General features: G+C 63.0%; 8 protein-coding genes across 8 annotated transcripts; 5 read left to right on the forward strand and 3 right to left on the reverse strand.

Annotated features, from left to right (window-relative positions):
• Positions 1 to 34: 34 nt before the first annotated feature.
• On the forward strand, positions 35 to 1435 carry SCHCODRAFT_02686111 (ribosomal protein S5 domain 2-like protein). Its single transcript, XM_003032401.2, has 5 exons — positions 35 to 306; positions 393 to 512; positions 605 to 707; positions 767 to 904; positions 957 to 1435. The coding sequence occupies exons 1-5, from the start codon at positions 146 to 148 to the stop codon at positions 1278 to 1280; spliced, it is 846 nt and encodes a 281-aa protein (XP_003032447.1). The 5' UTR covers positions 35 to 145; the 3' UTR covers positions 1281 to 1435.
• A 650-nt stretch (positions 1436 to 2085) lies between these two features.
• On the forward strand, positions 2086 to 2853 carry SCHCODRAFT_02210069 (uncharacterized protein). Its single transcript, XM_050342074.1, has 2 exons — positions 2086 to 2139; positions 2190 to 2853. Exon 2 carries the CDS (start codon positions 2199 to 2201, stop codon positions 2757 to 2759), a length of 561 nt encoding a protein of 186 aa, XP_050200821.1. The 5' UTR covers positions 2086 to 2139; positions 2190 to 2198; the 3' UTR covers positions 2760 to 2853.
• SCHCODRAFT_02210070 (uncharacterized protein) lies at positions 2854 to 3401 on the forward strand. Its single transcript, XM_050342075.1, has one exon. It carries the CDS (start codon positions 2948 to 2950, stop codon positions 3368 to 3370), a length of 423 nt encoding a protein of 140 aa, XP_050200822.1. The 5' UTR covers positions 2854 to 2947; the 3' UTR covers positions 3371 to 3401.
• Positions 3402 to 4098: 697 nt separating this feature from the next.
• SCHCODRAFT_02698588 (uncharacterized protein) lies at positions 4099 to 5949 on the forward strand (the record flags this gene model as incomplete). Its single annotated transcript, XM_050346921.1, has 5 exons — positions 4099 to 4153; positions 4215 to 4231; positions 4395 to 5120; positions 5201 to 5332; positions 5389 to 5949. The coding sequence occupies 5 exons, from the start codon at positions 4099 to 4101 to the stop codon at positions 5947 to 5949; spliced, it is 1491 nt and encodes a 496-aa protein (XP_050200823.1).
• Positions 5950 to 6086: 137 nt separating this feature from the next.
• Positions 6087 to 7049, reverse strand: SCHCODRAFT_02210074 (uncharacterized protein). The gene has a single exon (XM_050342076.1). The coding sequence runs from the start codon at positions 6856 to 6858 to the stop codon at positions 6373 to 6375; it is 486 nt and encodes a 161-aa protein (XP_050200824.1). The 5' UTR covers positions 6859 to 7049; the 3' UTR covers positions 6087 to 6372.
• A 2042-nt stretch (positions 7050 to 9091) lies between these two features.
• On the reverse strand, positions 9092 to 9865 carry SCHCODRAFT_01088509 (uncharacterized protein; the record flags this gene model as incomplete). Its single annotated transcript, XM_003032994.2, has 1 exon — positions 9092 to 9865. The coding sequence occupies one exon, from the start codon at positions 9863 to 9865 to the stop codon at positions 9092 to 9094; it is 774 nt and encodes a 257-aa protein (XP_003033040.1).
• A 3516-nt stretch (positions 9866 to 13381) lies between these two features.
• On the forward strand, positions 13382 to 14704 carry SCHCODRAFT_02496258 (uncharacterized protein; the record flags this gene model as incomplete). Its single annotated transcript, XM_050343037.1, has 2 exons — positions 13382 to 14188; positions 14234 to 14704. Coding segments are annotated over 2 exons (1278 nt in total), but the record flags the coding sequence as incomplete, so codon positions are not given.
• A 279-nt stretch (positions 14705 to 14983) lies between these two features.
• SCHCODRAFT_02210210 (uncharacterized protein) lies at positions 14984 to 15647 on the reverse strand. The gene has a single exon (XM_050342077.1). The coding sequence runs from the start codon at positions 15507 to 15509 to the stop codon at positions 15111 to 15113; it is 399 nt and encodes a 132-aa protein (XP_050200826.1). The 5' UTR covers positions 15510 to 15647; the 3' UTR covers positions 14984 to 15110.
• Between the last annotated feature and the right edge of the window lie 2486 nt (positions 15648 to 18133).

Below are 18133 nucleotides of genomic sequence, written 5' to 3' on the forward strand. Positions count from 1 at the left end.
GGCAAATTTCCGCATACGGAATGCCTTGTTCCTTGATCGCTTCCTGCGCGGGCGTATACAGTAGACGCGTCAATCAGCGCCGCGTCCCCTCTCACAACCAAAATTGCGTCCATCACAGGTCGGGTAGGCCTTCAGGAAGCGCAGCATGAGACCACCCTCGCCGTCGATCCCTGAGAAGGAGTTTGTGTTGCGAACGGTGCAGGAGGGTCTACGCCTCGACGGGCGGCAGCCGTTAGAGATGCGCACCCCGGAGATCACATTCGGACCAGAACTGGGCTGGGTAGAATGCGCGTTTGGGCAGACAAGGTGTGTAGTCGTACAAGGTAACCCTCGCATGCGAAGCTGATCGACGCGTCCTTTCTCCCCTTCCTCCCTTCCCCCGCCACCTACAGAGTCGTCGCCCAGGTTGACGCGAAGATGGTTAGGCCGCCGCCAGAAAGGCCCTTCGATGGAATCATCACCATACACTCCGAGCTGTCCCCCATGGCGTCGACGGAGTACGAGATCGGCCGGTAGGTGAGGTGCTTCCAGGTCTTGACGCGGCGCAAGGCTGATGGCCCTCTTCCTACCAACCTCTTTCCTCGTCGCCCGCTGGTCTGCGTAGAGCGTCAGAAGAAGAAGTCGTCATCACGCGCGTACTCGACAAGCTCATCAAGCGGAGCGAAGCTGTCGATCGGGAGTCGCTATGCGTGCTTGCGGGCGAGCGGGTGCGTCCTATGCAGCCTCGATTGCGCCCATTGACCTCACCTCCCCCCTCTCCTCCTAGGTATGGCACGTCCGCCTCACCATTCACTGCCTCGCCGACGCGGGGAATATGCTCGACTGCGCCTGCTTCGCCGCCATGGCCGCCCTGAAACATTTCCGCCGACCCGATGTCGAGGTCGTTGGCGATGAAGTCACTATCGTGCGTCTTTTCTTTTCATATGACTGCCACCACCCAACTAAACATCCCCCAGCACCCGCCCTCCGAGCGCGCCCCCGTCCCCCTCGCCATCAACCATGCACCCTACTGCCTCACATTCGCCTTCTTCGGCTCGGGGGCACCCCCGCTCCTGGATCCTTCCCAACTCGAGGCGACGCTCGCTCTGGGCACGCTTAGCGTCGCGCTGAACGCGCAGCGGGAGATCTGCGTCATGCAGAAGATGGGCGGGGCGCCGCTGGCGGCGGACGAGATTTTGGGGCTGGTGGACGTTGCGGTCGGGAAGGCGAAGGAGCTGGATGGGTTAGTCGAGAGGAGACTGAAGCAGGATTGGGCACAAAGGCATGTGGAGGTGAGGTGATGGTTTGATTCTTTATGTTTGGGCGCCATGTACGATCTGGGTCCGTCATGTTCTTCTTCGATCTTGTGTCTCTCAAGTGATTGCGCTCCATCCGTCTTTCCATGTAAGGTCCGGGGACATATGCACCCTGAGTTCTCTTTTCCCTCCTACGCTTCTAATCTCGCGCGGTTGTGAGCATCCAACGTCGTATCGGCGCGACCGAGAGCGATGCTATTCTCTAGTGGCTCCAGCTTGACCTCGGTACGTCGCTGCTTTCAAAAGCCGTACTATCGTTTGACCGACTCTGAGTTACAGTGGACGTTGTGTTAGAAGATGTCAGCGACCTACCGAGACTTACTGAGAGGAGCTTTCGTCTTCACGCCTGTTCCTCTTCCTCGGAGACTCAGCGCATATCTATCTTGGACCTTCATTATCCTCAGCCTCGCCTTCAAGACGCTCACCCCGTTCTGTGCGAGCTTTGCAGGTCTGCGAGGCGCGTGCAGCGTGTGGGCTAGCCGGTTGATAGACCCGAGCTCTTCCCTTCGACGCGCGCTCACGAAAGCTCTGTGTGGCTTCAGAATGGCATAATTCAGGCCTTCCGCGTCTCTGCTGCCTCAGAGACCGTCGCTGCTGGAAATACGACAAGAACTCCCAAATTTCTGCGAGATTGGCTCAGTGTTTGCAAGACTGGTTCAGTGCCTGCGAGCAACCGCCGCGTCGCATCGCGCATGGTCAGTAATTGATCTAATCGGCTTTTAAGACACAGCTCGGAACTTTTTTGCCCAAGACATGATCAAGGTGAGACAATGCCTTCCTGAGCATATATAACTGACCCCCGCGCAGCTAGATCTGCAGCGCGTACGTGTGGTCTTCGGGCTTGGTACGTGGTCAGAATTGCCCTCGCGTACACGGACTAACGGCTTCTGACAGAAGTTGAACATGTGCCATATCCACGCACGCAATGCGCAATTGGAGTACGAATCGAAGTTCACCCTCGACCTGCCAAACTGCAGCACGCTCTGGCGCCCCCATACGCTCGACGTCAACTCGGCCATACGCCACGCGATCCGGCACAGTCCTCTCGGCTATCTCACTTTCCCACATAGCGACCCTCCCAACCTCGATCGCGCTCTCCACGCGACCGAGCGCATCGATCCCGCAACCGCTCTGCCCTTCGAGATCGTGTCGAAGATCTTCGTGCACGTATACGGGGCCGCACCCCTATTACGGCGCTCTGACCAGATCGCGCACACGGTTGCGTGTGTGAACCCGCAGTGGCGCGACATCGCGCTCGCAAGCCCCGCGCTCTGGGCGACCATCTCCGTCGGGAACTGGACGGGGCGAACGGGCGACTATACCGCACTGGCCCTCGCGCGCAGCAAGGGGACGCCCATCACGGTCGCCTGCATCTCGCAGTCCGACAGCGTCTTTGAGGAATTCATGGGCTTGGTGCTGCCTCATATCGCGCGGTGGCGCACCGCCATCCTCTTGTATCCCTGAACACGTCACCTAGCCCTATCGCCTATGGGCCGCACTTCGAGTCCGCGTTCATCGATGTTCTACCCTCGTCGTACATCAAGGATTTCACCTTCCTCGCGCGCGCCACGAACGCGCGACAAATCGCGCTGTGGTGCAATGTCTACTCGTTCGCATTCGCGCTCCCCGCCTCGCGGACCGTCACGGACCTGATGGTCTCCGTCTACACGTCGGACCAGTTCTCAGCACTCATCTCCGCGGTGAGGTCTCTGCCGAACTTGGAGAACTTGGAGGTCCACTTTCTCTGGTGCTCCAGGGACCGAACAACGTCGGGCGTGGTCGCAGTGCCCGCACTCACCTCTCTTACGGTCTCCGAATCCGGCTACTTCATCCTAGACCACCTCTTCGCGCCCAATTTGCGCACGGTGGTGGTGATGGACGAGCACGACAGCATCGAGAGCTTGTCGAGGTTTGTAGAGGGTCATGACCCGTTTGGCACGATGTTGCGGCGCTTGGAAATCAGTATCCGCGCAGATCAAGTGCGGGTATATGGACCATTCCTCATTCCGATTTGGCTGTACCTGGAGCGCTTCGGCTCCATCCAGGAGTTTGCTCTTACTTACTATCGGGTCTAGGACTCGGAGCGCCTTATCACAACTGTCATCGCGTTGACATCCATCTGCACTCCTTAAAAACCTTAGCACGTTATCATCGCTTCGCTGTTCTCCCTCACTTTTTCTCGACCCCCATTCGTGTTCTCGGCATTCCAATCAAAGTTCAAGTTCAACCGTGACGCACCACAAGCCCGTGACCATGACGTCATGCCAAAGTCAATTCCTGTTTTGGATATCGGCCTTCATCGACGACACCGTACGTCTCCTTCACGGGTAGGATGGCAGACACTTCTGCAGCTAGTACTGGCCCGGCTGTGGCAAGCGCAACGACGGCGCCGTCGAGATCCGACGCCCCTTCGAGAGATGGTCGGGGTGGCAGAGGTAGAGGTCGTGGACGAGGGCGTGTGCGCGGTGGACGTGCCTCAGGCTGGAGGGCCCGCATTGCTGAGGGCGTGGCGGTTGCTGAGAGCGCGGCGGCTGATGAGGGTGCGACCGTCGGCGCGACCGAGGAAGTCGCTACAATGGCGGAAGGAAATACGTGGACAGACAGTACCACGAGTGCTACGCAACAGGCTCAACAGCGCCAGGCAGGGGAAGTTTCGAGAGACAAAAAGAGGAAGGGGAAGAAGCGCGCTAGGGTTGAATTACCGGGTGCTGAAGGCACGAGTGCCGCGGTCGCGGGAGGGGCACGAAATGCCGAAGGTGAAAGCGCGAAGGCGGATGTAGTAGAGGAGAACAAGCGCACGAAGATGGGAAAAAAGGACAAGGGGCCTGCGAAGGAGCAAGCTCCGCGCCCTACGCATTGTGAGTCAACATCCTCTCCTCCTACGTCAAAGCTCGCGAGCTGACGGTCCTTCATCGACAGTCTTGTCGCTCTCGCTGGTACGTCTATTACCATCTCTCCTTCCCCCATCTCTCCTTCCCCCATCCCTCCTTCCCCCTTCCCTCCTTCCCCATTCCCTCCTTCCCCATCTTTCCTTGCCCCTTGGCTCCTTCCCCCATCTCCCTTTAACCCGTTCATTCAGTATGCTCACACCACCCACAGGCAAGCGACCCCACGCTCCGCGCGCGCCTGACCGCCTTCGGCGACGCGCTCCTCGCCGCTTCGCCCCCCGTCGCCGGCCTCGACAGGAGCATCGTCATCGACCCGCGGCGGGTACACTTGACCCTGGGTGTGATGCGCCTGGAGAAGGAGGATTCGGCGACTACGGCGCCCATCGCCCCGACCGGCGCCCCGACCGCAGGCAGCGCTCACGCTCAGACCGAAGTCAGCGCTGCCACTCACGCTCAGACCGAATCCCGCGCGCAGACCGAATCCCACGCGCAGACCGAATCCCACGCGCAGACTGCACTCGGCGCCCTTCCCCCTCCCGCACCCAACACTCTCGCGCCCAACACTCCCCCAACTGCCACCCCCCCTCCACCTCAAAAAACCGTGTCCACCGCGCTCGCCCTCCTCCGGTCGCTCGCGCCCCAGCTCGCCGCGCTCGGCCCCGCGCGGGTCGAGCTGGACCGTCTCGGCGTGCTGAAGACGCAGAAGGGCGGGCGGGAGGCGCATGTGCTGTGGGTGGGGCCGAGGGAGGTGGGCGAGGGGGAGGGGGAGGGTGTTGATAAGGTGGAGGACGAGGGGGATATTGGGGTGGGGGAGGCGGACGAGGCCCCGCCCCCTGTGAATCACGACGGCTCAAAGAGCTCCCTACACGCGATCGCCGACCTCGTGCACCAGACCTTCCGTCGGGAGGGGTACGTGACGGAGACGAGGCCGTTGAAGGTGCGTCCTGCTGTGCTGGGCGTTGGTGTGGGTTCTATCCGGAGGGACCTCGCTCAACCACGCGCTCGTCTTCCTTCTAGCTACACGTCACCCTCCTCAACACCACGCACCGCAAGAAGCCGCGGAGGCGGCTCGCGTTCTCGTACACCGACGTGCTGCAGTCGGACGCGGTAAAGCTCCTGGGTGCGGTACTTCCAGGACACGCGAAGGAGGTGAGTGCAGTCCTCGTTCCCGCGAGTGAACAAGAACGCCCATGAGTGCGCACCAGGCGCCCGACGCGGAGGCAGCCATGCCCAAACGCGCCAGCACGGAAACCGCCATGCTCAAACGCGCCAGCACGGAAACCGCCATGCTCAAGCATGCCATCGCCGCCGCGGAAGAAGCTGAACTGGACGCTGAAGCGCAGGAGCAGATCGAGGCGGGCGGGGATGCGATTGTCCCCGATGTGCGCGCGCGGGGCGAGATTGCAAGGGTTGTGGCGGATGGTAAGATCGCGCGGGTGGTGGCGGATGGGGAGGTCGCGCGGAACGTGGCGGATGGTGAGGTCGCGCGGAATGAGGGAGAGAAGTCCGACGTCCGGGTGGATGTGGTGGAGGTCGATATTCCAGCGCACCCGGCTTCGGACGCGCACACAGCAGCGCCGAACTCTCACCCAGCAGCGCCAACCGCTGTGTCGGCGGCGTCGACCGCGCAACCTTCATCCGCAGTCCCCCGCCACCCCATCCCCATCTCTCTCGGCTCGTACGAAGTGCGTGCGGTACACCTGTGCGAGATGGGAAGCCATGGGCCCGATAACGAGTATGTGAGCGTCGGGTGCGTGGAGTTCTGAAAAGCGTTCAGCTGGTGTTGCGATAGCAGCGCGAGACCAATGGCATGGGTTTTGACTTCGTGTGCGACCTGCGTTTATATTCCCCTGGCATCCGACGGGCCGTTGGCCTCGTATGCCGCGCGCCAAGGGCTGCTTCGTATCCGGTGAGTTCTTTTCCCGTCCTACTAGCTTTTCAACGGAGGTCGTGGGCGGCGCGCGCCACGATAGAATCACAGGATGCGGGGCGCACGAAGGCGGGAGCGGCGCTTGTTTGTCTGTTGGTGCTGGCATGGTTTCGGGGGCGGATGGCGACTCTTTGGTGCAGACCTACACCTTATATCCTTGTGATTGGGGAGGGGCAAGGGGCAATGGGCGAGCTGGGGGAAGAGCCTGGGACGAGATGGAGGCAGGCGCAACTCCCAGAGAAGGGGAGAGCAGCCTCATTCACGCGATGAGGGGGATAATGGATCGCTCTGAATTCGTCAAGCTCTTGCACTGCCTTCGGGCCCGTCGACGTGCGCGACTCCGAAGGTGGAAAGTCCGGTAAGCCCCTAGCGCCTTCTTCGCGCGGCTGACGATGTTGTTCTCCCAGCGACCAGACCTCGCGAGAAATCCGACCGCCAGCTGCGCTATTCGGCGTGTCGGCAGTCGGTATATACGACTGTCGTTGCGGGAGGTAGGCGCCTCTCGCATGTATGGATGATACGGGAGATGCGAGCCGCCCGCGATGGAAGAGAAGAGCAACCTCATCAGCGGGACTCGGACCTCGAACGTGAGCACGCTCGACCACTCCCCGCACTGCTGCACAACTGTTTCTGATGCGGTATGAATCGTGGCTCCCGCTTCTGTGTCTTCGCCGTGATGGGCGCGCGCTGTCGCTGATATCGTAGTGCCGGATGGCGCTTCCAGAGGGCTATATAATGTGCGCATCCTCGATTGAGACGCACCCTTCGCCAGACCACCATCCTGAACAGTGTATCTAATCAGCGTCAACTCATGGATCCCGCAGGAGGGAGTACAGTCGGCCTCGACCGGGCACACGTGGTAGTCCTATCGGTTGGCGTTAACTGCGGTTTCCATGGTGCGTAGGCCGCCACCGAACTCTACAGCATCACCGAAGAGGATACATCGACAGGTATGCAGATGGAGTTGACGCTCGCCGTTTTCGCTACGTTGTTGTAAGGGCTTGTATCACCGGTGCAAGGCCAGTCTGATTCGTACAGACAATGGGAACACAAGTCAGCTCACCTGCTCGCGGCCGTCGTCCCGCTCGCCTTGTGCGCGACATTGGGGATCGTTGGACACATGATTTTCTACGTCTTGGAATTGACCAGATACCCTGGCGGTCCAGAGTCAAAGGCTCAAGTAGCTGCAGATTCCGCCCAACTTGCCGCGTCTCGATGCAATGTACGTCTCGTGGCATTCTCCATCTTGACGTCTACAGCTAGGTATCTTCACCTGCGCAGCTCGGAGGGGAGTTTCTTCGCCGCCATCTTGTCGAGTGGCGCACCTTCGCCTCCGCTGCCTTTGGGGGGTGTACCTCTGCCTATGCCTCCGGGGGGTGCGTCCCTTCAACCCTTCGAGGGTATATCACCTCCGCTGCTTCGAAGGGATGTATCGTCTCCTGCGCCTCTTGGAGAAGTAGAGTCGCCTCTGCCGCTTCGAGGGGGCGTATCTTCATCTCCACCTTGTCGAGTGGCGCACCTTCGCCTCCGCCGCTTCGAGGGGAGGGCGTACCTTCATCCCCACCGCTTGGAGGGGCGGGGAGCGTGTACTTGACGAGAGGTGCGTGCCTTCGCCGCCACCGCCTCAGGAGAGGGGGGGGGGGGGGGGAAGCGTGCGATTGACGGGAGGGCGGATATTCGCCGCCTCTCCATTGGACGGGGAGCCTGAGATGGACGAATAGGGGCGTGCTTTCACCGCCGTCTCGTTGACGGGCGTGAAGCCTGAGACGGACGATAGGAGCGGGGGAGCCTGAGATGGACGAGAGGAGCGGCGTGGAGTCGGAGGAGAAGGGAGGGACGAAGGTCGAGCGAGGGACAAGGGAGGGACGAGAGGGGCGGGGAGCGTAGATTGACGAGAGGGGCGGGGAACGTAGATTGACGAGAGGGGCGGGGAGCAGGCGATGGATGAGAGAGAGGGAGGGCAAGGGAGGGGGAGACGCGCTAAAAACAGAGGGCCACGCAGGCGAGGAAGAGAAAGGGACCAGAGGGTCGAGTCGAACAAGAACGGGAGAGTCGAGCAAGAACGGGAGAGTCGAGCACGAAGGGGAGAGTCGAGCAAGAAGGGGAGATCGGGACAAACGAGCGTAGGCGAGGAGGGGTCGATGGGTCGATGGACGGGAGGGTGATGGGTGCGTACGCGGAGAGCCCGTGGCCACCGCTGGAGTAGGATGCGGTTTGGGAAAGTCGTGCTTATGTTCGGATCGTCGGAGGAGAAGCGATCCGTTGCGGTTTTGTGAGTGTAGTGGTACTCGTACATTTCTCCGTCGGGAGGACGCACAAGCGAGGACTGCAAAGTCACCAGTGAAGTGGTATCACATCGCAATCGAGTTCAGTGCTCATATCCGACGTTCTATATGATAGATGTAGCCATCCTTTCCTGAATGTGATTGCCGAGGGAGGTGATTGCTGCAAGAGGGACCCGCGACGCTGCTTCCGGTCGACAGCAACGTCTTGGCTCCCTCTGGTCCCTTCCTCCCTCCCTTTACATCGTCACTAACCTTCCCATCCCCCTTCTCCCTCGCTCCTTCGCCTGCTCCTCGCCCCCTTCCCGCTCACCGTCCGCCCCCGTTCCCGCTCGCCCCCTTCGCCCCTTCCCGCTCACTCGCATCGTCCCTCCCTTCTCGCTCGCATCGTCCGGCCCTTCGTTGCCCTCGCTCCCTCGTCCGGCCCTTCGTTGCCCTCTCACGAATCCACGCCCCTCTCTCGTCCATCCTTCGCTCCATCGCGCACTCCCACCTTCTTCACCCTCGACTCCCCTTCCCACTCTCTTCACCCTCGACCCATCTCCCCTCTTCTCGCACGCTCCCCCTCGACGACGCGCCGGCGAAGATACGCCCCCTCTCATGCATCGCCTGCTCCCCGCCCCTTCTCGCTCCCACCTTCGCTCGTCCATCGCGCACTCTCGTCCATCACTCGATCCCGCCCCTCTCATCCATCGCTCACTCCCCGCTCTCCGAAGTGGCGGCGGCGAAGGTACGCCCTCCCCTCGAAGCGGTAGAGATGCGGGTGCGCCCCTCGAAGAATTGGGGGCGAAAACACACCCCACGAAGCGGCGAATCCCGCCCCTCGAAGCGGCGGAGGCGAATATACGCCCCTCGGAGAGGTGGTGGCGAGGATACGCCCTCCAAAACGGAGGCGAAAGCACGCACCCTTCGAAGAGGTGGAGGTGAAGGTCCACCCCTCGACGAGGCGCGGGCGAAGAAACGTCCCTCCAAGCGGCCTGGTGAAGACACGCCCCCCGAAAAGGTGGCTGCGAGAGTACGTCCGCTCGAAGCGGCTGAGGTGAAAGTACGTCTCTTCGAAGAGGTGGCGGTGAGTCCCTGCCCCTCGGAGCGGTGGAGGCGAGGGTACGCCCCTCTCGAAACGGCGGAGGCAAAGATACGCCCCTCCCTGAAGTGGAGGTGAAGGTCCACCCCTCGGAGCGGCGCAGGCGAAGATACGCCCCTCGGAGGGGTGGCGGTGACGTCGAAGGTGCTTCCTCGCGCTCTCCCAACGTGCTTCCTGTCGCCCTCCCGCCCGCTAACCCTCTCGCCCGCGTCCCCTCTCGCCCGCGTACCCTCCCGCCCGCGTACCCTCTCGCGCTCTCCCAACGTGCTCTCCGCCCGCGTACCCGCTCGCCCTCTCGCCCTCTCGCCCTCTCGCCCTCTCGCCCGCGTCCCCTCTCGCCCGCGTCGAGAATCAGCTCGTCCGGCGTCGAGAATCAGCTCGTCCATCCGCTCCTGCGATCCGAGGCGTGTCGTGTACTGCTCCTGCGATCCGAGGCGTGTACTGCGGGTGCGGGAGAGAGGAGGGAAGGGGGTATGGGAGTAGGGAAGGGAGAAGGGAGGAGGGGGGAAGGGAGTGGCGAGGGAGGGGGAGAAGGGAGGGAAGGGAGGGAAGGGAGGGAAGGGAGGGAAGGGGAGAAGGGGAGAAGGAGGGAAGGGAGGGAAGGGAATGCTGCGAACTGACGCGGGGTGCTGCGCTGCGATCGCAAGGTGGGCGGGGTGGGTGTGCTCGGCGCGTTGCTCGGGCTCTGATGTGGAGGGGGGGGGGGGAGGAAGGGCGAGGAAGGGGCGAGGCAGGGGTGAGAGGGTAGGCGAGGAAGGGGGGGGAAGAGCGAGGAAGGGGATCGGAGAGAGGGCGACGAAGGGGGAGACAAGAGGCGCGGGTGGAGGGATGTATGCGCACGGTAGGGGAGTTGCGGGCGGCAGGGGGCGGGCTCGTGTATGGCAATGGGAGGCGGACTCGTAAACGGCAATGTCATTGACACAAGCAAGGAGACGACGGCAGGCTGTGTGCGTACGTATCTGGACCGTGGTGCGCGTACGTATTGGGACCGTTGTGCACGTACGTGTCGGGACGGTTGCGCACGTACGCATTGGGACAGAGCAACCATCGTCACCGAGAGCGTTGGGTCGGAGGAGATCGGTGCAGAACGCGCGTGGTGGATGAGGCGAGCGGGGGTAGAGAGTGGGAGCTAGCAGGGGGAGGGTGGGAGCTAGGGGGGCGGTGAATGCAAGCTGGAAGGGTTGCGTATGAGAGCAGTGAGGTTGCGAGTCGCACGTCCAACAAATGCATCGCGCATCCGACAAGCGCATCGCCCACCCAAAAAGCGTATCCGTATCGCGCACACACCAGCCCGCCTCACCCACCCAGCCCCAGCACCCGCGTCCCTCCCTCCCCCGACCAACGATCGACGGCGGGAGACGCCGCGACGCGATCGGTCACGGCGCGGGGTCGCTGTGACACGGGCCGGCGCGCTTCGGCGAGTCGGGCCGGTACACGATGCGTCATGATCTGCCACCCGCGTCCGTTGTCTGTCGCCGTCCCTGTCCGTCTTCGAGCGCAGGCACGTCTACTGTCCTACACCAACCCGTCCCTTTTCCGTTGCCGACCCGTCCATTGTCTATCACCGACGCGTCCATTGTCCTCCACCGACGCCTGCTTCCAACGCATCTACCACGGTTTCTCACCTATATATGCTTGATCACCATCGCTCACTCGCGCGTCGCGAATTCTGTTACAACTGTCGCGTCTTCAAACCTCGCGTCTTCAACTGTGTACGCTGCTCCATCCATCGCGCTTGACGCTCGTGAAGGCTGTCGCCAGCACGATCACACTCACCCCACGCGCTCGCGGCTGCCTCGGCCAATCCGGCCGTGCACTCCTCGCTCCGTCCCCTCCTGTCTTCCTCTCTCAATCCTCTCCCTTCCCTCCCTTCCCTCCCTTCCCTCCCTTCCCTCCCTTCCCTCCCTTCCCTCCCTTCCCTCCCTTCCCTCCCTTCCCTCCCTTCCCTCCCTTCCCTCCCTGACCTCCCTTCCCTCCCTTCCCTCCCTTCCCTCCCTTCCCTCCCTTCCCTCCCTGACCTCCCTTCCCTCCCTGACCTCTACTCCCCTCGCCCTACTCCCTCGCCCTCCTCCCCCTTCCCAAACTCCCTCCTTCCCCTTAGTACCCCCTCGTTATCTCTCCTCCCCCTATATCCCTCCCTCCCCCCTTACTCCCTTCCCTCCTTCCTTCCCCTTCTCCCCTTCTCCCCTTCCCCCCCTCTACCTACTCCCTCGCTCCCCCTTCTCCCCCTTCCCCTCCCCCTTCCCCAACCCTTCACCCTGCACGGCTCGGGTAGGAGATCCCCGCACGGCTCGGGAAGCAGATAGTCGAGGGGGATGGGGGGAGGGGATGCGGAGATGAGCGATGCAGAGGAAGGGGAAGCCGACGCAGAGGGGGGTAAAGTGAGTGGGGAGGGGAGGGGCGACCAATGCAGAGGAGGACGCAGAGGAAGGCGGGAAGGAGGACGCAGAGCAGGGGGTGACCGACGCAGAGGAGGGGGCAGACCGATGCAGAGGAGGGCGCAGACCGACGCAGAGGACGGTAAAGTGTGAGGGGGCGAGGGGCGAGGGGAGGGGCAGCCGACGCAGAGGAGGGGAGAGCGGCCGACTGAGGAGGGGAGGGCAGGCGAGTCGGTGCGGCAAGCAACGCCCCCGACGAGTTAAGCAACTCCCCCCACGCGTCGATGCGGCAAGCAACTCCCCCCGACGAGTTAAGCAAGCCTGGGGATGCGCGGCAGAGGGGAGCACCCAGTGCCATGCGCTCTGGCGCCCTTTCTTTCGTTCGATTTTTTCGTTCCGTTTTACCGGGCCTTTTCGCGCGCTTCGTTTTCTCCCGCGCGCCTGCTTTCGTTTCGCGCGCTTCGTTCTCTCCCGCACTTCTGCTCGCCTCTTCTACTTCCTTCCACTCCCGCTCCCTCCCGCCGTCCTCCTCCCCCGCCGCTCCCGCCCGCCCTGATCCATTCTACTTTCTTCCTTCCCGCCGTCACCCTAACCCTAACCCTAACGGAATGTGGCGGAGGGCGAGGTCGCACTGAATGTGGCGCGAGGCGCGATCGCGCGGAACGTGGCGGACGGCGATGTTGATGCGGCGGCGGCTGGGAACGAGAGATCACAAATCCGGGTGGATGTGGTGGAGGTCGATATTCTAGCGCACCCGGCTTCGGACGCGCACACAGCGGGTCTGAACTCTCGCCCAACGGCTTCAAGCGCTCACTCAGCTTCCTCGAGCGCGCAACCCTCATCACCCACCCCTCACCACCCCTCCTCCACCCCTCACCACCCAACCCTCCCCGTCCCTCACCACCCCACCTCCATCCCTCACCGCCCCACCTCCGCGATAGTCGTCCCCCACCACCCCATCCCCATCTCGCTCGGCTCGTACGACGTGCGCGCGGTGCACCTCTGCGAGATGGGGAGTCACGGGCCGGATAATGAGTATGTGAGTGTCGGATGGGTGGAGTTTTAGGGGGTGGGGTGCGTGTGGGGTGGATTAGTGTGTGTGTGTGGGGGGGGGGGGGGGGTGGGTGGGGACATGGAGTCTCAAGGAAACAAAGAGTGGGGAGGTTAGGAGGTGTGGGAGGGCGAGGGCTTATGGGGATTTAGGAGGCGGGTGGGGGGTTTAGAACGCGAGAACGATAGCATGGGCTTGGTTGGACCTGCTTGTGTGGTGGACAGGCTCGGCTGTGAGGAGCTGTACCTCGAGGTGCGAATGGCAAACTTCGAGGTGCGGACAGCGATTCTCGACGAGGACGTGCACACCACGTGCGCGGAGAGCCCGCAGCTACCGCTGTAGTGATGCGCGGTTTGGGAGAGCCATGCTCATGTTCGAATCGTCGAAGGAGAAGTGATCCATTAATTATCATGTTTTCGAATGCTCCATCGTGTTTTTCTAATTGTACATCGACCCATCGACCCGTCTGGTAGAGCGCACATCGACCCGTCTGGCAGAACGCACATCGACTCGTCTGGCACAGAGCGCACATCCACCCGTTTGGCAGAGCGCACAAGACAAGGCTGCAAAGTCGCAAATGGTGTCACATAGAATCTCTCGCTCGCTCCCTCAACCTCGACTCCCCGCCCCCTCTCGTCCATCGCACGCTCCCCTTCCTACTCCCTCAATTTCGACTCCCCGCCCCTCTCGTCCGTCTCAGGCTCCCTGCCTCCCGACGAGGTGGAGGTAACGATACGCACCCCGAAGCGGTGGCTGCGAAGATACGCCCCTCGACAAGGCGCAGGCTCCCGCACCTCGAAGAGGTGTCGGACAAGGTGGCGGCGAATGTACGCCCCTCTCTCGTCCATCGCACGCACCCCTTCCCGTTCACCGCCCCCGCCCATTCATGGCGCCCTCCCCAATGTGGCGGAGGCGCAAATGCGCCTCCCTCCCCCCTCGAAGCGGTGGAGGTGAAGGGACTCCCCCTCAAAGCGGGCGTCGGCGACGGTACGCCGCCTCAAAGCGGCGCTCCCCGCTCCTCTCGTCCCTCCCTTCGTCACCCCCTTCTCCCTTCATCACCCTCCCAACCCCCCTCGCCGCCCTCTCCCCCCTTCTCCCTCCGCCCCGCTTCTCCCCCCCTTCTCGCTCGCTCCCTCGCTCCTTCGTCCCCCTCTTTCCCTCTTGTTCGCCTCGTCCCTCCTTGTTCGCTCGATCCCGCCCCTCTCCTGGGTGGAGGTGAAGATACGCCCCTCGACGAGGTGGCGGCAACGATACGCCCTCTCGAAGAAACAGGGGCGAAGGTACGCCCCTCTCGTCCATCGCTCCCGCCCCTCAAAGAAGTGTAGGTCGAATACACGCCCCTCAAAGAGGCGGAGTCGAAGACCCGCCCGTTCGAAGAGGCGAGGGGCGAAGACACCCCCCCCCCGGAAGCAGCGGGGGTGCGGGTGCCATCCAGGGAGCGGAGCGGAAAACAAGCGGGCAGGAACGGAGGGAACGGAGGGAGAGGGAACGGAGGGAGAGGGGAGAGGGGAGAGTGGAGGGGGGGAAGCAAGCGAGATGTAGCGGAGAGAACGGAGAGGAGGGGAAGGGGAGAGGGGAGCGAAGTGGAAAACCAAGCGGGCAGGAACGGAGAGAATGGAGAGAGGAGGGGAGAGAGGAGGGAAGAGGGGAAGGAAGGTGGTGAGGAGGGGGGGAGCGCAGACGAAAGGCGAGTGAGAACGAACGAAAGCGGGGAAAAGCCCGCGAAAAGGCGCAGGAAAAGCAAACGAAAAGGCGCAGAAAAACGAGCGAAAATGAGAAGAAGCGTACGAGATTGAAAAAACGAAAGGTACGAGATTGAGGAAACGAAAGGTACGAAATTGAAAAAAAAAAAACAAAGGTACGAAATTGGGAAAAAGAAGCGAAAGAGCGAAAGAAGAAGCGCACAAAAAAGCGCGCGGAAACGAGCGAAGACAGGGCGAGGGCGCATGGCAGGTGCACCTCTTTCCCCCTCCTCCTCTCCCTCCCCACTCACTTAACCCCCATCCCCCATTCTCTTCCCCCCCCCTCCTCTGCGTCGGTTGCTCCTCCCCCTTGCTCGTCCGCTCCCTCCCCTGTGTCGGTCTGCCTCCTCGGCTCCGTCACCGGCGAGGTGCTCCTCCCCTGCGCTGGTCACCCTTGCCCTTCCTTCGCGTCGGTCTGCCCCCCTTCCTCCGCGTCGGTCTGCGCCCTCCTCTGCGTCCGTCACCCTTGCCCTTCACTGTGTCGGTGTTCTCCTGCTCTGCATCGGTCTGCGCCCATCCTCTGCGTCGGTCTGCGCCCTCCTTCGCGTCGGTCGGCGCCATCCTTCGCGTCGGTCGGCGCCCCTCCTTCCCGTCGCCCTCCCCCTTCCTCCGCGTCGGTCTGGACCCTCCTTCGCGTCGGTCTGCCCCCTCCTCCGCGTCGGTCTGGGCCCTCCCCTCGCTCATCCGACCCCTCCTCCGTGTCGGTCGGCCCCCTTCCTTCGCGTCGGTCTGGACCCCTCCTTCGCGTCGGTCTGGATCCTCCTCTGCATCGGTCTGGACCCTCCTCCGCGTCGGTCTGCGCCCTCCTCTGCGTCGGTCTGCGCCCTTCCTCTGCGTCAGTCTGCGCCCTCCTCTGCATCGGTCTGCGCCCCTTATCTGTGTCGGTCTACCCCCCTTCCTTCGCGTCGGTCTGCCCCCCTTCCTCTGTGTCGGTCTGTGCCCTCCTCTGCGTCGGTCTCTCCCTCCTCCGCGTCGGTCTGGACCCTCCTTCGCGTCGGCCCGCGCCCTCCTTCGCGTCGGTCTGCCCCCTGCTCTGTGTCGGTCTCTCCCTCTGCCCCTGCGTCGGTCTGTGCCCCTCCTGAGCGGCGTCGGTCTGTGCCCTCCTTCGCGTCGGTCTGCGCCCTTCCTCCTTAGTCAGTCGGCCCCTTCCTCCTTAGTCGGTCTGTGCTCTCCTCCGCGTCGGTCTGCGCCCTTCCTCCTTAGTCGGTCTGGACCCTTCCTCCGCGTCGGTCTGGACCCTGCCTTTGCGTCGATCTCCCTATCCTCCTTAGTCGGTCTGCGCCCTCCTCCGCGTCGGTCTGCGCCCCCCTCTGCGTTGGTCTGTGCCCCTTCCTCCTTCGCATCGGTTGGTCTGGACCCTCCTTCGCTGCATCGGACTGCCTCCTCGCCTCTTGCGTCGGTCTGCACCCTTCCTTCGCGTCGGTCTGCGCCCCTCCTCCGCGTCGGTCTGGACCCTCCCTCCTTCGTGTCGGTCTGCGCTCTCCTCTGCGTCGGTCTGGACCCTCCTCTGCGCCTGTCGTCCCCTCTTCCCCTCGCGTCGGTCTGCGCCTTCCTCCGCGTCGGTCTGCACCCTTCCTCCTTCACTGCGTCGGTTCTGTGCCCTTCCTCCGCGTCGGTCTGGGCCCTCCCTTCACTGCGTCGGTCTGCCCTCCTCCTGAGCTTCGGTTCTGCGCCCTCCTTCGCGTCGGTCTGCCCTCCCCTTCGCTGCGTCGGTCTGCGCCCTTCCTTCGCATCGGTCTGCGCCCCCCCCCTTCCTCTGTGTCGGTCTGCCCTCCCTTCTTGCGTCGGTCTGCGCCCTCCCCTGCGTCGGTCTGCGCCCTCCTGAGCTGCGTCCCCCCGCTTGCATCCCCCCCGACAATCTGCGCAGGGTGGAGGGTACGGGGGGGGGACATGGAGGGAGAGGGGGGAGAAGGGGAGGGAGGGCATGGGGTGTGAGGGGAGGGGAAGTGAGGGCGAGGGAAGAGGAGAAGGGGGGATTAGGGGGGTAGATGGGGGGAGGAAGGGGGAGGGAAGAGGAGAAGGAGAGACGGGTGAGGGAAGAGGGAACGAAGGTGGAGGGGGAGAGGACGAAGGGAATGCCGCAGTGGTGGTAGGGGAGGGGAAGAGAGGAGGGAAGGGTAGCGGGGGGATATGGGAGGTGCGAGGGGCGCGTGGATAGCGGTAGCGGGCGAGTGCGATCGTGCTGGCGACAGCCTTCACGAGCGGCCAGCGCGATGGATGGAGCGTCGTACACAGTTGAAGCCTTGTAGACGCGGGAAATTGAAGACGCGGCAGTCGGAACAGAATTCGCGACGGGCAAGTGCGCGATGGTGGTCAAGCATATGTAGGTGAGAAACCGTGCATACATAGGCGAGAAAAGGTGATGGATGCGTCGGAAGCAGACAACGGACGGGTTGGCGACAGACGACGAACGCGTCGGCGACAAACAATGGACGCGTTGGTGCAGGACAGTAGACGTGCCCACGGTCGCAGACGGACAGAGAACGGACGGGTGTGGCAGATCGTGACGTGCACCGGCCCGACTCGCCCGCTGTGTCACAGCGACCCCGCGCTGTGACCGATCGCGTCGCGGCCTCTCTCCGCCATCCATCGTGGTCGGGGGAGGCAGGGATGCGGGTGCTGGGGCTAGGAGGGCTAGGCGGGCTGGTGTGTGCGCGATACGGATACGCTTGTTGGGTCCGCGATACGCTTGTTGGACGCGCGATGCGCTGGCTGGACCTGCGATGCGCTTACTGGACCCCAACCCGCGACTCGCACCCTCACTGCTCCCATACGCAGCGCCTGCCAGCTTGCTTTCACCGCCCCCGCTAGCTCTCGCGGCTACCCCCGCTCACCCCAACTAACACGCGCTTTCTGCCCAGTCTCCTTCCGACCCCAACGCTCTCGGTGACGATGGTTGCTCTGTCCAGATGCGTACGCGCACAACTGTACCGATGCATACGCGCACAGCGGCCCCGACAGGTACGCGTACAACGGTCCCGATACGTACGCACACAGGCGCAATGCATCCTGCTGTCGTCTCCTTGCTTGCGTCAATGACATTGCCGGTTCCGAGCCCGCTTCCCTAAGTACTGTTCGTCATCGATCATACATTCCTCCATCCGCGCCTCTTGCCTATCGCCATTCACGCCTCCTTCCTCGCCCTCCATCGTCACCCGCCCTGCGTCCCCTCTTCCTCGCCTCTTAACTCCCCTCTTCCTCGCCAGCCCTCCCTCGCCCTTCCTCCAATCTCCGCTCCCCACCAGAGCCCGAACAAAGCATCGAGCACAACTAGAGCCCTTTCTACACAACTACAGCCCTTTCTACGCACCAAGCAATCTGCTCGCCTTGCGATCACACCCGCTGCCTTTCCTCCTCAGCCGCGCCCTTCCTCGCCTTCCCTTCCCTCCCTCCCCCCTCGCTCGGCCCCTCCACGCGCCTCGGATTGTAGGAGCGGGTTGACGGCGTCCGGTCGAGCTGATTCTCGACGCGGGCGAGGGGGTA

The sequence above is a fragment of the Schizophyllum commune genome (assembly GCF_000143185.2).
Source record: "Schizophyllum commune H4-8 unplaced genomic scaffold SCHCOscaffold_4, whole genome shotgun sequence".
NCBI lineage: Eukaryota > Fungi > Basidiomycota > Agaricomycetes > Agaricales > Schizophyllaceae > Schizophyllum > Schizophyllum commune.

Coding starts and splice junctions, on each gene's coding strand:
- SCHCODRAFT_02210074 (XM_050342076.1), bottom strand. CDS start 6,858: ATGCGCACATTATATAGCCCTCTGGAAGCGCCATCCGGCACTACGATA.
- SCHCODRAFT_02210210 (XM_050342077.1), bottom strand. CDS start 15,509: ATGCAGAGGAGGGCGCAGACTGACGCAGAGGAAGGGCGCAGACCGACG.
- SCHCODRAFT_02686111 (XM_003032401.2), top strand. CDS start 146: ATGAGACCACCCTCGCCGTCGATCCCTGAGAAGGAGTTTGTGTTGCGA. Junction 708..766: donor GCGTGCTTGCGGGCGAGCGG/GTGCGTCCTATG, acceptor CTCTCCTCCTAG/GTATGGCACGTCCGCCTCAC. Junction 905..956: donor TTGGCGATGAAGTCACTATC/GTGCGTCTTTTC, acceptor AACATCCCCCAG/CACCCGCCCTCCGAGCGCGC.
- SCHCODRAFT_02210070 (XM_050342075.1), top strand. CDS start 2,948: ATGGTCTCCGTCTACACGTCGGACCAGTTCTCAGCACTCATCTCCGCG.
- SCHCODRAFT_02210069 (XM_050342074.1), top strand. CDS start 2,199: ATGTGCCATATCCACGCACGCAATGCGCAATTGGAGTACGAATCGAAG.